Source organism: Engystomops pustulosus, chromosome 7 (assembly GCF_040894005.1).
Source record: "Engystomops pustulosus chromosome 7, aEngPut4.maternal, whole genome shotgun sequence".
Taxonomy (NCBI): domain Eukaryota; kingdom Metazoa; phylum Chordata; class Amphibia; order Anura; family Leptodactylidae; genus Engystomops; species Engystomops pustulosus.
In genome coordinates, this window is record NC_092417.1 from 18,362,026 (window position 1) to 18,386,234 (window position 24,209).

At 46.9% G+C, this 24,209-nt stretch overlaps 1 protein-coding gene across 1 annotated transcript; it reads left to right on the plus strand.

Annotated features, from left to right (window-relative positions):
• Nucleotides 1-8,257: 8,257 nt before the first annotated feature.
• LOC140070012 (olfactory receptor 5AR1-like) lies at nt 8,258-9,220 on the plus strand. The gene has a single exon (XM_072116345.1). It carries the CDS (start codon nt 8,258-8,260, stop codon nt 9,218-9,220), a length of 963 nt encoding a protein of 320 aa, XP_071972446.1.
• The last annotated feature ends 14,989 nt before the right edge of the window (nt 9,221-24,209 follow it).

A 24,209-nucleotide genomic window follows, 5' to 3' on the forward strand; every position in this document is an offset into this window, starting at 1 on the left:
GCCGTGGTCCTGGGCGGGGTGAGACACCACCTGCTGATGAGGGAGCAGGGGAACGCCGCAGAGCTACACTCCCTAGGTTCATGTCTGAAGTTACTGGGACTCGTGGTAGAGCACTGTTGAGGCCAGAACAGTGCGAACAGGTGATGTCGTGGATTGCTGACAATGCTTCGAGCAATTTGTCCACCACCAGTCAGTCTTCCACGCAGTCCACCCATGTCACCGAAATCCCCACTCCTCCAGCTCCTGCACCTCAGCCTCCTCCCCCCCAGTCTGCCCCCTCCCAGGAAAATTTGCCATTTGAACCGGCATACTCTGAGGAACTGTTTTCTGGACCCTTCCCACAGTCACAAACCACTTGTCCGGTTGCTGCTGAGCAATTTTCCGATGCCCAGGTTTTCCACCAGTCACAGTCTGTGGGTGATGATGACCTTCTTGACGTAGTGGAAGTGTGTAAAGAGGTGTCCGACGATGAGGAGACACGGTTGTCAGACAGTGGGGAAGTTGTTGTCAGGGCAGGAAGTCCGAGGGGGGAGCAGACTGAGGGATCGGAGGATGATGAGGTGACAGACCCAAGCTGGGTTGAGAGGCCGGGTGAACACAGTGCTTCTGAGACGGAGGAGAGTCCTCGACCTGAACAGGTTGGAAGAGGCAGTGGTGGGGCCAGACGGAGAGGCAGGGCCAGAGCTGGTGCATCAGCGCCACTGTCAACTAGTGAAGCTCCCGTGGTGAGGGCTCTTGCGGCGAGGGCTAGATCTTCAGAAGTGTGGAGGTTCTTTAAGGAAACACCGGATGACCGACGGACTGTGGTGTGCAACATTTGCCAAACCAGGCTCAGCAGGGGTTCCACCACTACTAGCTTAACTACCACCAGTATGCGCAGGCATATGAATGCTAAGCACCCCACTCAGTGGCAACAAGCCCGTTCACCTCCGGCCGTGCACACCACTGCTCCTTCCCCTGTGTCAGCTGCTAGTCAGCCCCCTGCCCAGGACCCTGGCCCAAAAACCCCATCGTCGCCTCCACGATCCTCCACAGCATCCACCAGCGTTCAGCTCTCCATACCCCAGACGCTGGAGCGGAAACGCAAATATAGTGCAACCCACCCGCACGCCCAAGCCCTTAATGTGCACATCTCCAGATTGCTTAGCCTGGAGATGCTGCCCTATAGGCTAGTAGAGACCGAGGCCTTTCGCAACCTCATGGCGGTGGCCGCCCCTCGGTATTCGGTCCCCAGCCGCCACTACTTTTCCCGATGTGCCGTCCCAGCCCTGCACCAGCACGTGTCAGACAACATCATCCGTGCCCTGACCAACGCCGTTTCTGACAAGGTCCACCTGACCACGGACACGTGGACGAGTGCTGCCGGGCAGGGCCACTATATATCGCTGACGGCACATTGGGTTAACTTGGTGGAGGCTGGGACCGAGACTGACCCTGGGGCTGCTCATATACTGCCGACGCCGAGGATTGCGGGGCCTACCTCGGTCCAGGTGTTTCAGGCCTACTATGCCTCCTCCTCCTCCCACCCCTCCTCCACCTCCTCCTCCGAACTACCATCCGTGGGCACGGCGCCATCAGTCGGTAGCTCTAGGCACAGCAGCAGTGCCGTCGCTAAGCGACAGCAGGCGGTGCTCAAACTGCTGAGCCTAGGCGACAAAAGGCACACCGCCCAAGAGCTATTACAGGGCATCACGGCGCAGACTGATCTGTGGCTGGCACCGCTGAACCTCAAGCCGGGAATGGTTGTGTGTGACAACGGCCGTAACCTGGTGGCGGCTCTGCAACTCGGCAGACTGACACATGTGCCATGCCTGGCCCATGTGTTAAATCTGATAGTGCAGCGTTTCCTCAAGACATACCCCAATCTGTCTGATTTGCTCACGAAGGTGCGCCGCATCTGTGCGCATTTCAGGAAGTCCAGCCCAGATGCTGCCACTCTCAGGGCAGCGCAGCGCCGCCTCCAACTGCCCGCTCACCGACTGTTGTGCGACGTGCCCACGAGGTGGAATTCAACACTGACCATGTTATCCAGAGTTTACCAGCAGCGCAGAGCGATTGTAGACTGCCAGATGTCAACTTCCACCAGAACTGGTAGTCAGGTCAGTCAGCTTCCTCAAGTCTACAATGAGGAGTGGACGTGGATGTCTGATATCTGTCAGGTGCTGAGTAACTTTGAGGAGTCAACACAGATGGTCAGTGGCGATGCCGCCATCATCAGCCTCACCATCCCGCTGCTTGGCCTGTTGAAAAACTCTCTGGTCAGCATGAAGTCGGAAGCTTTGCGCTCGTCACAAGAGACGGGGGAAGAATATTCCCTTGTTGATAGCCAAAGCACCCTGAGGTCTGTTTCTCAGCGCATATCGGAGGAGGTGGAGGTGGAGGAGGATGAGGAGGAAGAGGAGGAGAATGTTGGCGAGACACAAGAGGGGACCATTGTTGAGTCCTTCACTGTTCAGCGTGTATGGGCAGAAGAAGAGGAGTTGGAGGAGTTGGAGGAGGAGGAAATGGACAGTCAGGCCAGTGAGGGGAGTGAATTCTTACGCGTTGGTACTCTGGCGCATATGGCAGATTTCATGCTAGGCTGCCTATCCCGTGACCCTCGCGTTCAAAGAATTTATTCCAGCACCGATTACTGGGTGTTCACTCTCCTGGACCCACGGTACAAGCAAAATCTTGCCACTCTCATCCCTGCAGAGGAAAGGAGTGTGAGAATGCATGAATACCAGCAGGCCCTGGTGCACAAGCTGAAACAGTATTTCCCTTCTGACAGCGCTAGCGGCAGAGTGCGTAGTTCTGCGGGACAAGTAGCGAGGGAGAGTAGGCGAGCAGGCAGCTTGTCCAGCACTGGCAAGGGTACGCTTTACAAGGCTTTTGCCAGCTTTATGTCACCCCAGCAAGACACTGTCACCTGTCCCCAGTCTCGGCAGAGTAGGGCTGATCTTTACAGAAAGATGGTGAGGGAGTACGTAGCTGACCATACCATCGTCCTAAATGATCACACAGCTCCCTACAACTACTGGGTTTCAAAGCTGGACATGTGGCACGAACTGGCGCTGTACGCCTTGGAGGTTCTTGCCTGCCCTGCCGCTAGCGTCTTGTCCGAGCGGGTTTTCAGTGCAGCTGGTGGCATCATCACCGATAAGCGTACACGCCTGTCGACTGACAGCGCTGACAGGCTGACGCTTATTAAAATGAATAAAGGCTGGATTTCTCAGAATTTCCAATCTCCACCAGGTGAAGGAAGCTCAACCTGAATAATTGATCCACTCCTCCTCCTCCTCCTCATTTTCCTCCTTCTCCTCCTCTTTGTACAGTAAAGCAGAGGAAAATGGCTATTTTTTGACAGGGCCCACTGGCTCTTGCTATACTTCATGCATTTAATTTTTCTGGAGGGCCACCTACCCGGTCCTCTGTTTGAAACAATTTTTGTGAGTGCCACATACAGGCACTCAATCTATTCCATTTTTCTGGAGGGCCACCTACCCGGTCCTCTGGTTTGAACAATTTTTGGGACTGCCACATACAGGCACTCAATCTATTCCATTTTACTGGAGGGCCACCTACCTGCTCCTCTGGTTTGAAGAATTTTTGGGACTGCCACATACAGGCACTCAATCTATTCCATTTTACTGGAGGGCCACCTACCTGCTCCTCTGGTTTGAAACATTTTTGGGACTGCCACATACAGGCACTCAATCTATCCCATTTTACTGGAGGGCCACCTACCTGCTCCTCTGGTTTGAACAATTTTTGGGACTGCCACATACAGGCACTCAATCTATTCCATTTTACTGGAGGGCCACCTACCTGCTCCTCTGGTTTGAAACATTTTTGGGACTGCCACATACAGGCACTCAATCTATCCCATTTTACTGGAGGGCCACCTACCTGCTCCTCTGGTTTGAAACATTTTTGGGACTGCCACATACAGGCACTCAATCTATCCCATTTTACTGGAGGGCCACCTACCTGCTCCTCTGGTTTGAAACATTTTTGGGACTGCCACATACAGGCACTCAATCTATTCCATTTTACTGCAGGGCCACCTACCTGCTCCTCTGGTTTGAACAATTTTTGGGACTGCCACATACAGGCACTCAATCTATTCCATTTTACTGGAGGGCCACCTACCTGCTCCTCTGGTTTGAACAATTTTTGGGACTGCCACATACAGGCACTCAATCTATCCCATTTTACTGGAGGGCCACCTACCTGCTCCTCTGGTTTGAAAAATGTTTGGGACTGCCACATACAGGCACTATCCAAATTAAATTGTCTCCATAGCAGCCTCCACACGTTGTCTCCATTCCTACCTCCAAAAGTCGTCCATATAGCTGCCTCCATACATCGTCCCTTTATCAAACGAGGTGTGTCAGGCAGAAATTTGGGTTGTTTTCATGGATTCCACATCAAAGTTGTTAACTTTGTCGCCACCCTGCTGTGTAATCCACAAAATATACTTGCAAACTTTTACCATTTAGGGATATTATTTCAGCGCTTCTTGCGCATCTGTTTACATTCCCCTCACCCGCCATATCCTAAACTTATAAGAACGCTACTACACTTGATCTTATACAAAAGTGCTGTTTGGGGAGTAGCCTAGAGACAGGGGCTTGGATTTGCGAAAGCTCGCCTGGCAGCGGAGCGCCAGCTCCATGCGCATCATGCGCTTCTTGCGCATCTGTTTACATTCCCCTCACCCGGCATATCCTAAACTTATAAGAACGCTACTACACTTGATCTTATACAAAAGGTTCTTAGAAGTGCTGTTTGGGGAGTAGCCTAGAGACAGGGGCTTGGATTGGCGAAAGCTCGCCTGGCAGCGGAGCGCCAGCTCCATGCCAAGATCCAACTAACATAGTTTTAACTGCAGCACCTTTAATCTACTACTAGTTCACTGCCTCCATACATGGTCCCCTTATCAAACGAGCTGTGTCAGGCAGAATTTTGGGTTGTTTTCATGGCTTCCATGTTAACTTTGTCGCCACCCTGCTGTGTAATCCACAAAATATACTGGCAAACTTTTATCATGTACCGATATTATTTGAGCACTTCTTGCTCACCTCCTTTGGTTCCTCTCTGCCACCCATTGGTTTGAAGCCTGAGTCCATTTAGGGTATGTCGCCATGACACTCTCTAGCCTGCTGCCGCTGCCTCTGCATGCCGTCCCCTATAGTGTCAGGGTCAATTATTGCATGTTTTAGATGCTATCTAGCTTCATTCTGTCACTCTGTCATGGCCATGCTGTTGCCCATAATTTTGGCATAATGGTGCGTTTAAGCAGCCTCAGAGGCATCCATGCATGCTGCCCCTGCTGTTTCCTGTCCATTTCCGTGGTGTTTCCATCCTTTTCTGAGGTTCCCAGGTGTTTGGCCAAGCTTCCCTGTGCAGAGCCTTGGTCCCCTTGAAAAATGCTCGAGTCTCCCATTGACTTCAATGGGGTTCGTTATTCGAGACGAGCACTCGAGCATCGGGAAAAGTTCGTCTCGAATAACGAGTACCCGAGCATTTTAGTGTTCGCTCATCTCTAGCCACGACCCTTTTGTCGTAAAAATGTCTAAAGCCCTTGGTAAATGTGGGGCAGTTTTTTAATGCAAATTACAACTGAATTCTGTCGTGAATCCGATTTATAAATCTGCCCCAATGTTTTTGGAATATTTATTTCTGCTATTTCAAATAAACTTCTGTCTTCCCATTTATATGTTGGATGAATGTACATATGGTTTCAAAGCAGATAAATACAAATACTTAGAACATTTGAATATTGCTAAATAAAGTTTTTTGATCTGTTTATAATATCCAGGAAAAATATAAAAACAAGGGTATCTCCTTGCCAAATTCTTGCTACTAAACATATTTTGAAATATAATTTTCCCTATGTTTTCATATTTGCCATTGTTGCTTTCTTGTGGATAATATGGTGGATACCATACTATGTTAATGGTGTTGTTTTCTTACACTTTTTGCCATTAACCTCGTCCACTGTTTCGACCTCCTGACTGGGCCACATTTTTCAGACCTGACATGTAGTAACTCTTTACGTAGTAATAACTTTGGAGCATGTTAAAGTATCTAGGGAGTTTTGAGATCAATTTTTCCATACATGTTGTAAGTTTTTGATAGGGGTAAATATTGGTCAGCATGTTTAGATTTAAAATAAAATCATGAAAACTTGAATTTTTTTTCTTTCTCTATTCTATAATTCCTTTCTTTTTTGAAAGATAGACACACCACTCAGATTGCTTATTTACCATATCACTGCTTTATGCTTGAATCATTTATAAATGCCCACATACCTTAGAACATTTAGAAATCGCACTTTCCAAATTTTTAAAGAACATCAGACAACTATATTTTAGAACCTCCCCGTAAGACAACCCATTTTTTAATATTGCAACCCACATAGTGTTCAAAATGAATTTTATTAAACCTGTTAGGAATAAATACAAAATATAGGTAAAACATAGAATCTCAAATCCTTTCAAAAACACATTTACTTGCCGCCCAAAATTTGCACATTCACAAAAAACACTCTTCATCATTTAGTGCACAATTCTTTATGGGGCTATGGCAGTATAGTGATTATTTGGATCATTTCCTTCATAGAATTTATTGACAGTGACCCATGAGAATATGTTTGCATATAATTAAAGAAGAAGAAAAAAGAAATTCCCTCCATTGCTTTGTTATGTCATTAAGGGCCAACTTTGGTGCTATAGGCAGCATTGGCAGAGCACTGGAGGGACATATAAACCCCAACAATGGTTCACATTTTGGAAACAGCACTACTCAATGCAGGGTACATGTTGATTCCACAGATGATTACCAAAAATGAATGTACAATGACTGGTAAGAGGGAAAATTTCTACTATTCCCTGTGCTAAAAAAATATATAAAGATAGCAACACAATGCTAAAAATTAATACTCAAATACAAATACAGATTTCTCCGACCTGCGTGTCACTTTGGGTGTATTAGGGGAGGAATCAGGGTGGTTGGGTAAGGGGCATAAACTCCCTGGTCTGCCACATTTACTACAGTGTCCACCAGAAATCTAGCAGAAACTATAGCAGCGATTTCCACCATTACAGAACTGGTCTTAGGTTCAGACTGGTGTAAATTGCACTCAATCTGCTTAGAGACCTCTTAGTAGATAAGGGGGGCTGCCCTCTAATCTATCCAAATATTAAAGCAAGTAAAATGGCAAAACTCCAAGCTTCTTTGTACTTTTGTTTACAAGTGACATTGTAATCATTGAAACAATGAGACAAGTTTGTTACTTGTGAATAATGGTACACGGAGGATTGGAGTCCTGCCATTTCACTTGATGTTATTATACACTGTGAAAAATCTGGGGCTCCAATTTTTTTTTTTTTTGTGCTACAATTATGGTATGGTTCAGCATTGCAGAGCACCAAATGGCTTCCAGGACTTATTTTATTTTACAGGAGACTTAATTAATGTATTAAATACTCCTTGATAAATACTACACCCCTAAGGAATTTTGTAAGGGCAAAAGTGTGCCTTTTGACCTCAGATAAAAAAAACGAAACAATGGGGCTCATTTACTAAGGGTCCGAATGCTGCACTTTTGTCAGGTTTTCTGAATATTTCCGTTTTGCTCCGAATTGCCCCAGGATGTTGGCACATGCGATCAGATTGTGTCGCATCGGCGCTGGCTTTCACTTGACAGAAATGGGGGGCGTGGCCATCGGACAACCCGGCGGATTCGGACAAACCGCAGAATAAAAAAAAGGATTTGTGTCGCACGATCAAGCACTTACATGCACCAGTAAGAAGCAGGTGAACTCCGCCGGACCTCAGTGCAGAAGCGATACCTGCAGGAACTCGGACGCACAATGTTAGTGAATGACGCCGGACCCGAATCCTCGTCGGACAACGCACGACGGGACCTGGTAAGTAAATCTGTCCCAATGTGTATTGGAAGTAAAAGTATATGTGCATCTTGAGGCTTCTATGGTATTAACTCTTTGTTGGCCGAATGTATTAGCCACTTCCCTGTTTAATGTCACCTTCAAATCTAAGCATTTGGTCTAATTATCAACCATCAGGATGTAGTATTCAGCTCTGTATATGAAGACAAATAAAATAGATAACTGTAGAGACTCCAGTTGAAGTTTTAAGCTAAGAAGCTTAGAAAAGTTATCTATAAAACTGCAATATCTGGTTGGTTGATTAGAGTCTATTCGTTGACAATTACAGTTTTGGTTCTTTGTTTAAGGTTCTGGATGTTCCAATGGAGAGCTTTAACCACACACTTCCAGGTATATTCTACCTGCTTGGATTAACTACTGTACCTCACCTCCAGGTCATAGGATTCCTTGGTTTTGTGATGATGTATATTCTCACATTGGTAGGAAATTGTCTTCTTCTCATCACAGTGAAGACCAGCCCAACATTGCACACCCCTATGTACTTCTTCCTGAGTAATCTCTCTATCATTGACATCTGTCTCTCCTCCAGCATTGTTCCTGTACTCCTCATGAATACTTTATACAAAAATAAGAGCATTTCAGTAGAAGGATGTGTTGTCCAGATGTTCTGCTATTTAGGATTTGGGGCAGCAGAGTGTATCTTACTTGCTTTCATGGCTTACGATAGGTTTGTAGCCATATGTAGACCATTACACTACAGCAGTATTATGAACATGAGGGTATGCGTTATTTTAGTTTTAATTCCATGGATTGTTTCTTTCATAAACTCCTATATACAGACGTACATCACCTGGACACTTCCTTTCTGCAGGACTCATCATATCAACTATTTCTTTTGTGACGTACCTCCCCTCTTAAGAATGTCCTGCAGAGATCCTTGGCTTAATGAGATATCAATGTATGTGGCATCTGCGATCATTGTTTCAGGCTCTTTCTTCTTGACTTTAGTTTCCTATGTTTACATTATCTCCACCATATTAAGGATAAACACTTCACGGGGAAGAAGTGCAGGTTTTTCTACATGCACCTCCCACCTCACTGTTGTCACCCTCTATTTTGGAACCCTCATGTCCGTTTATCTTCAGCCTCCATCTTATCACTCTCTGGAGAAAGACAAGGTTGTGTCTGTTCTCTATACTGTGGTCACCCCAATGTTGAATCCCATCATCTACAGCATCAGAAATAAGGAGGTTAAGATTTGCATAAAAAAGAATATAAAAAAAATTGTTAAACTCTCAAAATGTTCTGATGTGAGTTGTTGTTAACAACTTAAAATTGTTCAAACTCCAACTAGTCAGCTTACATATATCATTCTGAAAGATGACAATCGTGGCATGTTGATGGCCATCTTCTTTTTTATACCCTTTATACACAAAGCTGTGCATAGTGCAGAATCACCCAACCTCTCCTCCCTCATCTCATTCTATTTTTCAACACTTCAATCTTCCAATGATTCTCATCTTCAATTCAAACCTTCCACTCACAACTCCAGAACTTCTCCCGAGCTGCATCAAATCTCTGGAATGCCCTACACTGGACTATTAAACCAATACACAACTACCAAAGCCTCAAAAAACCCATCTCTTCAAGCGGGCCTATCCCATCAATTAAGTACATACAACTTCAACTCTCTTTTCATTGTGTATTCTTCTAATCTCATCTCTCGCATCAATATTGCAAGTACTAGACACCAAGCTTCAGGCTTCTCTGCAATCTTATTCAACTTGGTCTCTTTATATTAGATGACAGGTTCATGGAGCAGCTTTATCTATTTATTTATTTATTTATTTAATTATTGTATACAGTTATTCTGATCCCATATGGAAGCCATTCCTTAAAGAATGACTAGACCATTGAACAAACTCTTATTCCTCCTGTGTCCTACCTTCCTCCCTATAGATTGTAAACTCTTGTGAGCAGGGCCCTCACTCCTATTGTTTCATCTGACCATGTCTGTTATTATTTGTAAAGTCTGTTATTATTTGGTAGGTGTCCCCCATGATCTTTTAACCCCTTAACGCTCTGCGCCGTAGCTCTACGGCGCAGAGGTATAAGGGAAGTATGAAGAGGGCTCACGGGCTGAGTCCTCTTCATACAGAGGTGGGGGTTTTTGCATTTTGCACAAAACCCCCACCGCTAATAACCGCGGTCGGTGCTTGCACCGATCGCGGCTATTAACCCTCTAAACGCCGCCCGCAAAGTCGCGGGCGGCGTTTAAAAGACGGCGGCGCGCGGGCGCCGCCATCTTTTTTTCGATCGCCACGCCCCCGAACGTCATCGGGGGGCGGCGATTGGTTACCATGGTAGCCTCGGGTCTTCTCTTGACACGAGGCTACATGGTTTATGCAGGTTCGTTACAATGAGCCAGTGGCTCATTGTAATGTAAGACCTGCAAAAACGCCATATATTGCAATACTGTAGTATTGCAGTATATGGTAGGAGCGATCTGATCATCTAGGGTTATTGTACCCTAGATGGTCTAAAAAATAGTGAAAAAAAAAAGAAAAAAAAAAGTTTAAAAAATAAAAAAAATTAATAAAATATTAAAAGTTCAAATCACCCCCCTTTCCCTAGAACGGATATAAAACATAACAAACAGTAAAAATCACAGACATATTAGGTATCGCCGCGTCCCAAAATGCCCGATCTATCAAAATATAAAAACGGTTACGGCCGGCGGTGACCTCCGAGGCGGGAAATGGCGCCCAAATGTCCGAAATGCGACTTTTACACCTTTTTACATAACATAAAAAATGAAATAAAAAATGATCAAAATGTCGCACAGACCTCAAAATGGTAGCAATGAAAACGTCGCCTCATTTCGCAAAAAATGACCCCTCACACATTTCCGTGCGCCAAAGTATGAAAAAGTTATTAGCGTCAGAAGATGGCAAAAATTTTTTTTTCTTTTTTGTACACATTCGTTTAATTTTTGAAAATGTATTAAAACACAATAAAACCTATATAAATTTGGTATCACCGCGATCGCACCGAACCAAAGAATAAAGTAGGCGTGTTATTTGGAGCGAAGAGTGAAAGTCGTAAAAACTGAGCCCACAAGAACGTGACGTGCGGTTTTTTTTCAATTTTTCCACATTTGGAATTTTTTTTCAGCTTCGCAGTACACGGCATGTTAAAATAAATAACATTACGGGAAAGTAAAATTTGTTACGCACAAAATAAGCCCTCACACAGGTCTGTACACGTAAAAATGAAAAAGTTATGGATTTTTGAAGTTGGATAGCGAGAAATGAACCGGAAAACCCTCCGTCCTTAAGGGGTTAAGGAGTTTTGCAATATGATGCCGCTATAGAAATAAAGATTCATTATTTGTTATTATTTAATCTAAATGATAATAGTTTTGGTGGTCAATTGTAGAAGTGAGGATATATATATATATATATATATATATATATATATATATATATATATATATATCATTGGTTCATGTAATAAGCAGGGATTATTTAATCAGAGTTCTAATTTAATCAGGGGACAGGTTGCTATAGACACAAAATACTGTATATGGCAAATATGTTTTTAAAAAAATGTGGAAAATGGTGTTTAAAAAATAATGTATGTGAAACTTTGCCTGGCTCCCTGCCAGATGTCTCAGTCGAGTCCCAGAGAGGAAAACTTCGAATCACAACTTCCATCTGTTCTGTAATGCAACAAAAAAATCAATAAAAGAATGCAGCACCTTCTAGATAAAAATAGCTACAAAAAAGGTCCCGGCTGGATCCAAATATCACCCAAAAAATCAGAAGAAACAATATGTAGTGTGACCGGAGATCTATATGTCCTTCTTCCTTCTTCCTTATTTCCATACATATGCAAGTTCTTGTCATACACACAGAATCCCCTGGTAAATTCGTGAGACAATCCGACCAAACGAACTTCAGTGGGAATAAGACACCATGCAGACACGGAACCTCTACCATTTTCTCTTTATCCTTTAAAATTCTCCCTGTAGCCAAGACATTTCCAATAAAATGAATATTTTAATATCAGATCTACTCACATAAAACAAGATAAAAATGCGCATATAACTCCTCAAGGACGCCAAGTCACTGTGACTTGGCGTCCTCGCTGAATTATATCCGCATTTTTAAATATTAAAATATATATTAAAATATTCATTTTATTGGAACTTTCTACACTATGTCTGTGTGTATCTTCTTTGTATAGCGAAATTGGCTACAAGGAGAATTTTGAGGATAAAGAGAAAACGTTAGCGGTTCCGTGTCTGAATGGTGTCTTATTCCCACCGAAGTTCGTTTGGTCGGATTGTCTCCAAATTTACCAGAGGATTCTATGTGTATGACAAGAACTTGCATATGTATGGAAATAAGGAATAAGGACATATAGAGCTCCGATCACACTACATATTGTTTGCTCTGTAATACATTCACTGCTCTCCTGGTCATTCCTGGCTCCTGCCCCTCCCTCGCTTGATGAAGTGTCAACTCACGGCTTACTCTCTCCCTTGGCATCACAGTACAAGAGACAAGAGAGATAGGATGTAGGAGGGGGAGGAGGGGCAGGAGCGATTTAAAATTTTCCTTTCTGGGACTCGGCTGAGGCATCTGGCAGGGAGCCAGGTAAAGTTTTACATACTTTATTTCAACCACCATATAACACAGACATTTTTTTAAAAAACATATTTGGCATTTAGAGTATTTTGTCTATAGCAACCTGTCTGCTGATAAAATAAATAGCACTGACAGGTTCCCTTTATATCTGGTCATTAGCGGGATATTGGGTGATTCGCCCATCTGATCTGATATTGTTATCTTTTACCCAGTCTGGGTATTCACAGTGAAAGTGCTTTGGTCTCATAGGATGACCAAGACATGAATGAGTACATTAGTGGATTTACTAATCAACTGGTCATTAGGGTTATTTATCTCTAGTCTGGACATTTTTATCTGCCATAAATGCTGAAATAATAGTCAAATAAAAATAGTAATATTTAAAAAATATGAAAATGATGGCTTGTGGAAGGAAAGGAGTAAAAACACAAACACTAAAAAAGACAAAAACTTGGTGTTGAAGGCATTAAGTACAAATAACCTTTGGTTTGGAAGCCAATATAATGGTCGATTGTTCCTTGTTCTGCATCAGCAAGGATCAGATATTATAATTCTGCCCCTGTATCCAACCACAGATTGATCTGCTCTTCAGCTGAAGGTGATCTGTTTTTATTCAACTAAAAACACCACAGCTGGAATTTATCGTGATTGATGTCCCACTTGCACCGACTTGGTTATAAAGGAGGAGAAGTTGTGACTTTATCAAGACACAAAAAGACTCAAAAGTCTCAAATAAATTCTATTATTTCTGTAACAAACAACCTCCCCGAACCACCACAACATGAACTGTAAATATGCAGAATTACATCTGGTTTGCAAAGTTTAATGTGAAAAAGTAGAAAAACATAAATTAACATGTTTGATAAAGTTAAGTGGCAGCCTTTCTGGCTCCCGCGGCTCCCGATAATTGGCACTGGCCTGCCAGAAGTTCCTGCCCCTTCCTGTGACTCTTGCCGGATCTTTGTGCCTCACAACCTGGGAGAAAGCTTCTTAGCGATTATTCCTGCATTCCTTTGTATTCCTGCGTTCATGTGTGTTCCTGCTCCTGAGTTCTGTGCTGTCGTTTTACCAGTGTTCCTCCATCTTGCACTTTTCCTGCTTCTGAGTCATGTGTTGTCATGTTGGCAATATTCCTCCGTGTTGCTGTGTTCCTGCTCCTGAGTCCTGTGTTGCCATGTTACCAGTGTTCCGCTGTGTTGCTGTGTGCCTGTGTTCCCAGTCCCATCTGCCTGGACCTCCCGTTGCTGACCCCGGATTGGACTTGACCCTGCATCTCTGTCGACTGCCTTGACCCTGTGCCTGGATCTGAACACGAAATTGCCCCCCGTTAAGGTACCTCGACCTCGGCTGCCACCGCGGGCTAGTTGCACCTGTGGAACGAACTGGTAGCAACCTGCCGCAGCAAGTCCAGCCCGCTTTGCGTCGGGCTCTGGTGAAATCCAGGTACCACTTAGATTCCAGTCCCAGGTATCGGCTAGTACCACCTCCCGCGGCGGTCCAGGGGATCCACACATCCCAATTCCTGACAGTAAGATCCGGCCATGGATCCCGCCGAGGTTCCGCTTCCCACTCGACCCAACTTTGCCTCCATAGTGGTCCAGCAATCCCGGGAGATTGCCGCTCAACGTGAACAGCTGGATCAAGTCACCTCCATGCTGCAACAGCTGCTATCCGCCCAGCAACAGGATTCTGAGCCTGCTCCTACGGCTGTCTATGCCCGGCAAGTATGACGGAGATCCCAAGCTGTGCAGGAGCTTTATAACCCAGTGATCCCTGCACATAGAACTCATGCCTTACCAATTTGTCTTGGAGTGATCCAAGGTGACATTCTTCATCACTCTTCTCTCCGGAAAAGCCCTGGCCTGGGACAGAGGCGACCCGGTCACGGCTATTCTCGTGGCTTTTCTGGCGGAGTCTTGTTCCGTATTTAAAGAAACTGCATGGGCCTCTTCTGCTGAGACTGCTTTGTTGAACCTGCGCCAAGGCAACTCCTCAGTAAGAGATTATGCAGTCAAGTTCCTTACCCTGGCCTCAGAACTCTCCTGGAACGACACGGCCCTGTCTGCAACTTTCAAAAAGGGATTCTCCTCTCATGTAAAGGATGCCCAGCACCTAGGGTTCTTGGGACAGGCGTCCCTAGGTGTAAGTAAAACTTCACCACACCTGATGATTCCGGTGCATCTCAGCACTGGCACCAACACCCAGATTCTTGGACTCCAGTTCTGCAGGGAACTTTGTGGATACCACTTTGGTCTCCCGGCATCACATTCCAGTGGTTCATCTCAAAAACCGTTGGTCATCTCCTAAGTCAGTGGCCAAATCCTCTCTGACCCGGTCCAGTACTGCACCATGCCTCTGTTCTTGCAGATCGGTGTACTGCAGAAGGAGAGACTGTCCTTCTATGTCCTGCCTCACTCCACATCAGCTCTTCTTGTGGGTCTTCCTTGGCTTCAACATCATGCCCGGATCTCAATTGGAGGGCTGGTGAGATCCTGCGTTGGATCCTGCGTCTGCAGTTCTTCAGTGGCCATGCCCAGAAGGCCTCTGAGCCATACAGAGGTTCTTGGGGTCTGGAATTATTATCGACAGTTTATTCCCCATTTCTCCCCTGTGGTGTCTCCCATCGTGGCACTCACAAAGAAGGGTGCCAATCCACGTTCCTGGTCTCCTACGGCTGAAGAGGCCTTCTCCAAGTTGAAGTCCGCTTTTGCCTCGGCTTCAGTACTCTCTAGGCCTGATACGAACAAGCCTTTTTCATCTTGAGGTGGATGCGTCCTCCTTAGCAGCTGGAGCAGTGAACATCTAGAGAGGGCCCAAGGGCCAAACTTCCACATGCGGCTTTTTTTCCATTACCTTTTCCCCAGCTGACAGAAATTATTTGATTGGTGACAGAGAGCTGTTGGCTATCAAACTTGCTCTAGAAAAATGGCGGTATCTTCTGGAAGGTGCTCTTCATCCCGTGAGTGTGCACACTGACCACAAGAACTTGCTATACCTCCAGACAGCCCAGTGCCTGAATCACAGGCGGTCATTGTTCATTTCTAGAGATGAGCGAGCACTAAAATGCTCGGGTGCTCGTTATTCGAGACGAACTTTTCCCGATGCTTGAGTGCTCATCTCAAATAACGAGCCCCATTGAAGTCAATAGGAGACTCGAGCTTTTTTCAAGGGGACCAAGGCTCTGCACAGGGAAGCTTGACCAAACACCTGGGAACCTCAGAAAAGGATGGAAACACCACGGAAATGGACAGGAAACAGCAGGGGCAGCATGCATGGATGCCTCTGAGGCTGCTTAATCGTACCATTATGCCAAAATTATGGGCAACAGCATGGCCATGACAGAGTGACAGAATGAGGCTAGATAGCATCTAAAACATCCAATAATTGACCCTGACACTATAGGGGACGGCATGCAGAGGCAGTGGCAGCAGCGGTAGAGAGTGTCATGGCGACATACCCTAAATGGACTCAGGCTTCAAACCAATGGGTGGCAGAGAGGAACCAAAGGAGATGAGCAAGAAGCGCTGAAATGATTTCCTATGTCAACAAAAGGTTGACGGTATATTTAGTCGATAACACAGCATCGTGGCGACATAGTGAGCAAGTTCCATAATGTATCTGGTGAAACACCCGAAAAATGAGCCTGACACAGCTCGTTTGATAAGGGGACGACATGTGGAGGCAGCCATGGAGACGGCTTCCATGATTAAGAGCGACAGTATGGGGCATCCATATTGCGCTGCTATGATTGCAACTTCAGGTCTCCAGCATGGCGGCGACAGATGGGCCGAGTTCCACTATGTATCTGGTGAAACACCTGAAAATTCTGCCTGACACAGCTGGTTTGATAAGGGGATGATGTGCTGCATATCCTCACGTGCTCCAGCGTCTGGGGTATAGAGAGTTGAAAGTTGCAGATGGAGACATTGGTGGACGCTGTGGAGGATCGTGGAGGAAAAATGGACAGGAAACAGCAGGGGCAGCATGCATGGATGCCTCTGAGGCTGCCTAATCTTGGGATGGAGCTGGCGGTCCACTGCCAGGCGAGCTTTCGCCTGTCCGAACCCCTGTCTCTCGGCTCCTCCCCACCCAAAATGGGCCTGGGGGCCAGAAGCGTTTACTTTGAAAAAATTATAATTTTCAAAACAGGCGGGTCGTTTGAATATTTCACCTAGGAATAATGGAACAGCATAGTGGTTCTAGTTTTAATTGTTTTTTCGGAAATGGTTCCATGATTAAGAGCGACAGAATGGGGCATCCATATTGCGCTGCTATGATTGCAACTTCAGTACTCCAGCATGGCGGCGACAGATGGGCTGAGTTCCACTATGTATCTGGTGAAACACCTGAAAATTCTGCCTGACACAGCTCGTTTGATAAGGGGACGATGTATGGAGGCAGTGAAGTAGTATTAGATTAAAGGTGCTGCAGTTAAAACGATGTTCGTTGGATCTTGGGATGGAGCTGGCGGTCCGCTGCCAGGCGAACTTTCGCCTGTCCAAGCCCCTGTCTCTCGGCTCCTCCCTAAACAGCACTTCTAAGAACCTTTTGTATAAGATCAAGTGTAGTAGTGTTCTTATAAGTTTGGGTTATGGCCGGTGAGGTGAATGTAAACAGATGCGCAAGAGGCGCTGAAATAATATCGGTAAATGATAAAAGTTTGCCAGTATATTTTGTGGATAACACAGCAGGGTGGCGACAAAGTTAACAACTTTGATATGGAATCCATGAAAACAACCCAAAATTCTGCCTGACACAGCTCGTTTGATAAGGGGACGATGTATGGAGGCAGCTATATGGACAACGTGTGGAGGCAGCTAAACAGATGTGTGGAGGCTGTTATGGAGACAATTTAATTTGGATAGTGCCTGTATGTGGCAATCCAAAAAAGTTTTCAAACCAGAGGAGCAGGTGGGTGGTCCTCCAGAAAAATTAAATAGATTGAGTGCCTGTATGTGGCAGTCCCAAAAATTGCTTAAAACAGAGGACCTGGTAGGTGGCCCTCCAGAAAAATTAAATACATAGAGTACTATAGCTAGAGCCAGTTGGCCCTGGCAAAAAATAGCCAGTTTCCTCTGCTTTAGTGTACAAAGAGGAGGAGAAGGAGGACAATGAGGAGGAGGAGTGCATACATTATTCAGGTTGAACTTTTTTCACCTGGTGGAGAATGAAAATTCGGAGAAATCCAGGCCTTATTCATCTTGATAAGCGTACACGCCTGTCAGCGCTGTCAGTCGACAGGCGTGTACGCTTATCGGTGATGATGCCACCAGCTGCACTGAAAACCCGCTCGGGCAACACGCTAGCGGCAGGGCAGGCAAGAACCTCCAAGGCGTACAGCGCCAGTTCGTGCCAAATGTCCAGCTTTGAAACCCAGTAGTTGTAGGGAGCTGTGTGATCATTTAGGACGATGGTATGGTCAGCTACGTACTCCCTCACCATCTTTCTGTAAAGATCAGCCCTACTCTGCCGAGACTGGGGACAGGTGACAGCGTCTTGCTATGGTGACATAAAACTGGCAAAGGCCTTGTAAAGCATACCCCTGCCAGTGCTGGACAAACTGCCTGCTCGCCTACTCTCCCTCGCTACTTGTCCCGCAGAAGTACGCCCTCTGCCGCTAGCGCTGTCAGAAGGGAAATACTGTTTCAGCTTGTGCACCAGGGCCTGCTGGTATTCATGCATTCCCACACTCCTTTCCTCTCCAGGGATGAGAGTGGAAAGATTTTGCTTGTATCGTGGGTCCAGGAGAGTGAATACCCAGTAATCGGTGCTGGAATAAATTCTTTGAACGCGAGGGTCACGCGATAGGCAGCCTAGCATGAAATCTGCCATATGCGCCAAAGTACCAAAGCGCAAGAATTCACTCCCCTCACTGGCCTGACTCTCCATTTACTCCTCCTCTAACTCCTCCAACTCCTCTTCTTTGGCCCATACACGCTGAACAGTGAAGGACTGAACAATGGTCCCCTCTTCTGTCTCGCCAACATTCTCCTCCTCTTCCTCCTCATCCTCCTCCACCTCCTACGATATGCGCTGAGAAACAGACCTGAGGGTGCTTTGGCTATCAACAAGGGAATCTTCTTCCCCCGTCTCTTGTGACGAGCGCAAAGCTTCCGACTTCATGCTGACCAGAGAGTTTTTCAACAGGCCAAGCAGCGGGATGGTGAGGCTGATGATGGCGGCATCGCCAATGACCATCTGTGTTGACTCCTCAAAGTTACTCAGCACCTGACAGATATCAGACATCCACTTCCACTCCTCATTGTAGACTTGAGGAAGCTGACTGACCTGACTATCAGTTCTGGTGGAAGTTGACATCTGGCAGTCTACAATCGCTCTGCGCTGCTGGTAAACTCTGGATAACATGGTTAATGTTGAATTCCACCTCGTGGGCACGTCGCTCAACAGTCGGTGAGCGGGCAGTTGGAGGCAGCGCTGCGCTGCCCTGAGAGTGCTGGACTTCCTGAAATGCGCACAGATGTGGCGCACCTTCGTGAGCAAATCAGACAGATTGGGGTATGTCTTGAGGAACCGCTGAACTATGAGATTTAAGACATGGGCCAGGCATGGCACATGTGTCAGTCTGCCGAGTTGCAGAGCCGCCACCAGGTTACGGCTGTTGTCACACACAGCCATGCCTGGCTTCAGGTTTAGCGGTGCCAGCCACAGATCAGTCAGCGCCGTGATGCCCTGCAATAGCTCTTGGGCGGTGTGCCTTTTATCGCCTAGGCTCAGCAGTTTGAGCACCGCCTGCTGTCGCCTAGCGACGGCACTGCTGCTGTGCCTAGAGCTACCGACTGATGGCGCCATGCCCACGGATGGTAATTCGGAGGAGGAGGTGGAGGAGGGGTGGGAGAAGGAGGAGGCATAGTAGGCCTTTGAGACCTGGACCGAGGTAGGCCCCGCAATCCTCGGCGTCGGCAGTATATGACCAGCCCCAGGGTCAGACTCGGTCCCAGCCTCCACCAAGTTAACCCAACGTACCGTCAGCGATATATAGTGGCCCTGCCCGGCAGCACTCGTCCACGTGTCCGTGGTCAGGTGGACCTTGTCAGAAACGGCGTTGGTCAGGGCACGGATGATGTTGTCTGACACGTGCTTGTGCAGGGCTGGGACGGCATAATGGGAAAAGTAGTGGCGGCTGGGGACCGAATACCGAGGGGCGGCCGCCGCCATGAGGTTTCGAAAGGCCTCTGTCTCTATCAGCTTATAGGGCAGCATCTCGAGGCTAAGCAGTTTGGAGATGTGGACGTTGAGGGCTTGGGCGTGTGGGTGGGTGGGTTGCACTATACTTCCTTTTGCGCTCCAGCGTCTGGGGTATGGAGAGCTGAAAGCTGGTGGATGCTGTGGAGGATCGTGGAGGCGAAGATGGGGTTTTCGCACGGGAGGTCTTTGGGCCGGGGTCCTGGGCAGGGGGCTGACTAGCAGATGACACAGGGGAAGGAGCAGGGCCGGATCAAGGTTGGTGGGGGCCCCTTGGCGCAAAATATGGTGGGGGCCCCCATCGAATGTAGTCCAGACAAGGAACAGCAATCGCTACATACCACTCCCCAGCAACCGCTGTATACAGCTCCCCCAGCAAACGCTGTATACAGCTCCCCCAGCAACCGCTGTATACAGCTCCCCCAGCAATCACTATATACAGCTCCCCCAGCAATCACTATATACAGCCTTCCAGCAATCACTATATACAGCTCCCCCAGCAATCACTGTATACAGCCCCCCAGCAACCACTGTATACAGCTCCCCCAGCAATCACTATATACAGCTCCCCCAGTAATCACTATATACAGCTCCCCCAGCAATCACTGTATACAGCCCCCCAGCAACCACTGTATACAGCTCCCCCAGCAATCACTATATACAGCTCCCCCAGTAATCACTATATACAGCTCCCAGCAATCACTATATACAGCTCCCCCAGCAATCGCTGTATACAGCTCCCCCAGCAATCACTGTATACAGCTCCCCCAGCAATCACTGTATACAGCTCCCCCAGCAATCACTGTATACAGCTCCCCCAGCAATCACTGTATACAGCTCCCCCAGCAATCACTATATACAGCTCCCCCAGCAATCACTGTATACAGCTCCCCCAGCAATCACTATATACAGCTCCCCCAGCAATCACTATATACAGCTCCCCCAGCAACCACTGTATACAGCTCCCCCAGTAATCACTATATACAGCTCCCCCAGCAATCACTATATACAGCTCCCCCAGCAATCACTATATACAGCTCCCGCAGCAATCACTATATACAGCTCCCCCAGCAACCACTGTATACAGCTCCCCCAGCAATCACTATATACAGCTCCCCCAGCAACCACTATATACAGCTCCCCCAGCAACCACTGTATACAGCTCCCCCAGCAACCACTGTATACAGCTCCCCCAGCAATCACTGTATACAGCTCCCCCAGCAATCACTATATACAGCTCCCCCAGCAACCACTGTATACAGCTCCCCCAGCAATCACTGTATACAGCTCCCCCAGCAATCACTATATACAGCTCCATCAGCAATCGCTGTATACAGCTCCCCAAGCAACCGCTATATACAGCTCCCCCTATATACTGTCCCCCTATAATAACTATATACAGTCCCCCTAAAATAACTATACACCCCTATAATAACTATATACAGTCCCCCTAAAATAACTATACACCCCTATAATAACTATATACTGTCCCCCTATAACTATATACAGTCCCCTATAATAACTATAGACCCCTATAACTATATACAGCCCCCTATAGTAACTATATACCCCTATAACTATATACTGTCCCCCTATAACTATATACACCCCCTATAATAACTATATACTGTCCCCCTATAACAATATACAGTCTCCCTATAATAACTATACACCCCTATAACTGTATACAGTCCTCCTATAATAACTATACACCGCCTATAATAACTATATACCCCCCTTAAACTATATACAACCCCTATAACTAAATACAGACCCCCTATAATAACTAACTACATACAATCCCCCATAACAACTATATACAACACCCTCCCCACATAATAAATATATACAGACAATCCCCCTATAATTAACTATATACAGTCACAGATAAACTAAAATTGTTCTCACCTTCCAGCGTTCCCTCCGATGCGTGCCGTCATCATCTTCCTTCTCGGTGTCGGATGTAAACAAAGATGGCGGCGCCCTGCTACAAGCAGCGCCGTCGTCGCGACGCCGTGACGTCACACGCTGAGACGTCACGCACTGCGACGCTAGCGGCAGGGGGCCGCCATCTTTGTTTATATGCGATCGTCTATGGCAGAGCAGGGAACTTATTGTTCCCTCGCTCTGCCATAGACGAAAGTGAGGAACATCGCGCGAATCGGCCGGGGAGCCCGAAGCCAACTACACTGGTGGGGGCCCCTTTAAAGGGCTAAGTGGTGGGGGCCCCGGGGCTCGTGCCGCGGGAGCCCCGCCTATGATCCGGCCCTGGGAAGGAGCAGTGGTGTGCCCGGCCGGAGGTGAACGGGCTTGGTGCCATTGAGTGGGGTGTTTAGCATTCATATGCCTGCGCATACTGGTGGTAGTTAAGCTAGTAGTGGTGGAACCCCTGCTGATCTTGGTTTGGCACAGGTTGCACACCACAGTCCGTCGGTCATCCGGTGTTTCTTTAAAGAACCTCCAGACTTCTGAAAATCTAGCCCTCGCCACGGGAGCTTGACTACGTGAAACATTTGGCGCTGATGCACCAGCTCTGGCCCTGCCTCTCCATCTGGCCCCACCACTGCCTCTTCCAACCTGTTCTGCTATAGGACTCGCCCCTGTCTCAGAAGCACTGTGTCCACCCGGCCTATCAACCCAGCTTGGGTCTGTCACCTCATCATCCTCCGATCCCTCAGTCTGCTCCCCCCTCGGACTTCCTGCCCTGACAACAACTTCACCACTGTCTGACAACCGTGTCTCCTCATCGTCCGACACCTCTTTACACACTTCTTCCACTGCGTCAATAATGTCATCATCACCCACAGACTGCGACCGGTAGAAAACCTGGGCATCGGAAAAGAGCTCAGCAGCAACCGGACAAGTGGTTTGTGACTCTGGAAAGGGTCCAGAAACAGTTCCTCAGAGTAAGCCGGTTCAAATGCCAAATTTTCCTGGGAGGGGGCAGACTGAAGGGAAGGAGGCTGAGGTGGAGGAGCAGGAGGAGTGCTGAATTCGGTGACATGGGTGGACTGCGTGGAAGACTGACTGGTGGACAAATGGCTAGAAGCATTGTCCGCAATCCACGACATCACCTCTTCGCACTGTTCTGGCCTCAACAGTGCTCTACCACGAGTCCCAGTAACTTGAGACATGAACCTAGGGAGTGTAGCTCTGCGGCGTTCCCCTGCTCCCTCATCAGCAGGTGGTGTCTCACCCCGCCCAGGACCACGGCCTCTGACCCCTGCAGTAGTTGGACACCCACATCCACGCCTTCGTCCTCTACCCCTAGCCCTCGGGTTAAACATTTTCAAAATTAAAGTGTAAACTGTAAATCAGCAGACTGTGCCTAATTCAAATCAAACCCCTAAACCTTTGTTTGAGGTGGATATGTGTGTCACTAAGAGCTAAACACAACGGTCGCAAGTCTCCCTGCAAATTCCTCACAATATGGTACTAGCTGCACTACTAGTGCCAGCAAGCCCAGCCACAAGCATATCAACAAAAAAAAATATATATAACGCTATTGTAGGACAAAGTAAGCCGTTTGGGTTCTCCTATGGCTATTTTCTAGCCTACACTGAAAGCACACTGCTATGCCAGATGACTTTGAGTTATAAAAAAAAATAAACGTAAAAAAAAAATAAATCAGCAGACTGTGCCTAATTCAAATCAAACCCCTAATATATTGTCCCACTTTGGGACCTTTGTTTGAGGTGGATATGTGTGTCACTAAGAGCTAAACACAACGGTCGCAAGTCTCCCTGCAAATTCCTCACAATATGGTACTAGCTGCACTACTAGTGACAGCAAGCCCAGCCACAAGCAAATGAACAAAAAAAAAAATATATAACGCTATTGTAGGACAAAGTAAGCCGTTTGGGTTCTCCTATGGCTATTTTCTAGCCTACACTGAAAGCACACTGCAATGCCAGATGACTTTGAGTTATAAAAAAAAAAAAAAAGGAAAAAAAAAAAAATCAGCAGACTGTGCCTAATTCAAATCAAACCCCTAATAAATTGTCCCACTTCGGTGTTTGAGGTGGATATGTGTGTCACTAAGAGCTAAACATAACGGTAGCAAGTCTCCCTGCAAATTCCTCACAATATGGTACTAGCTGCACTTCTAGTGCCAGCAAGCCCAGCCACAAGCAAACAACCAAAAAAAATATATAACGCTATTCTAGCCCTAAGAAGGACTGTTGGGTTCTTGTAGACTCACTCCTGCCTAACAGTAAGCTTATATAACAGCCTAACGCTATCCCTGCAGCAGCAGCGGATCTCTCCCTAGCGGCATCCAGACAGAGAATGATGCGAGCAGTGCGGGCAGGGGCTAGTCTATTCCAGGGTCACCTGATCAGGCCAGCCAACCACTGCTATCGACGTGTAAGGGTACCACGTCATGCTGGGTGGAGTGCAGAGTCTCCTGGCTTGTGATTGGCTCTGTTTCTGGCCGCCAAAAATCAAAACGGCGGGAGAT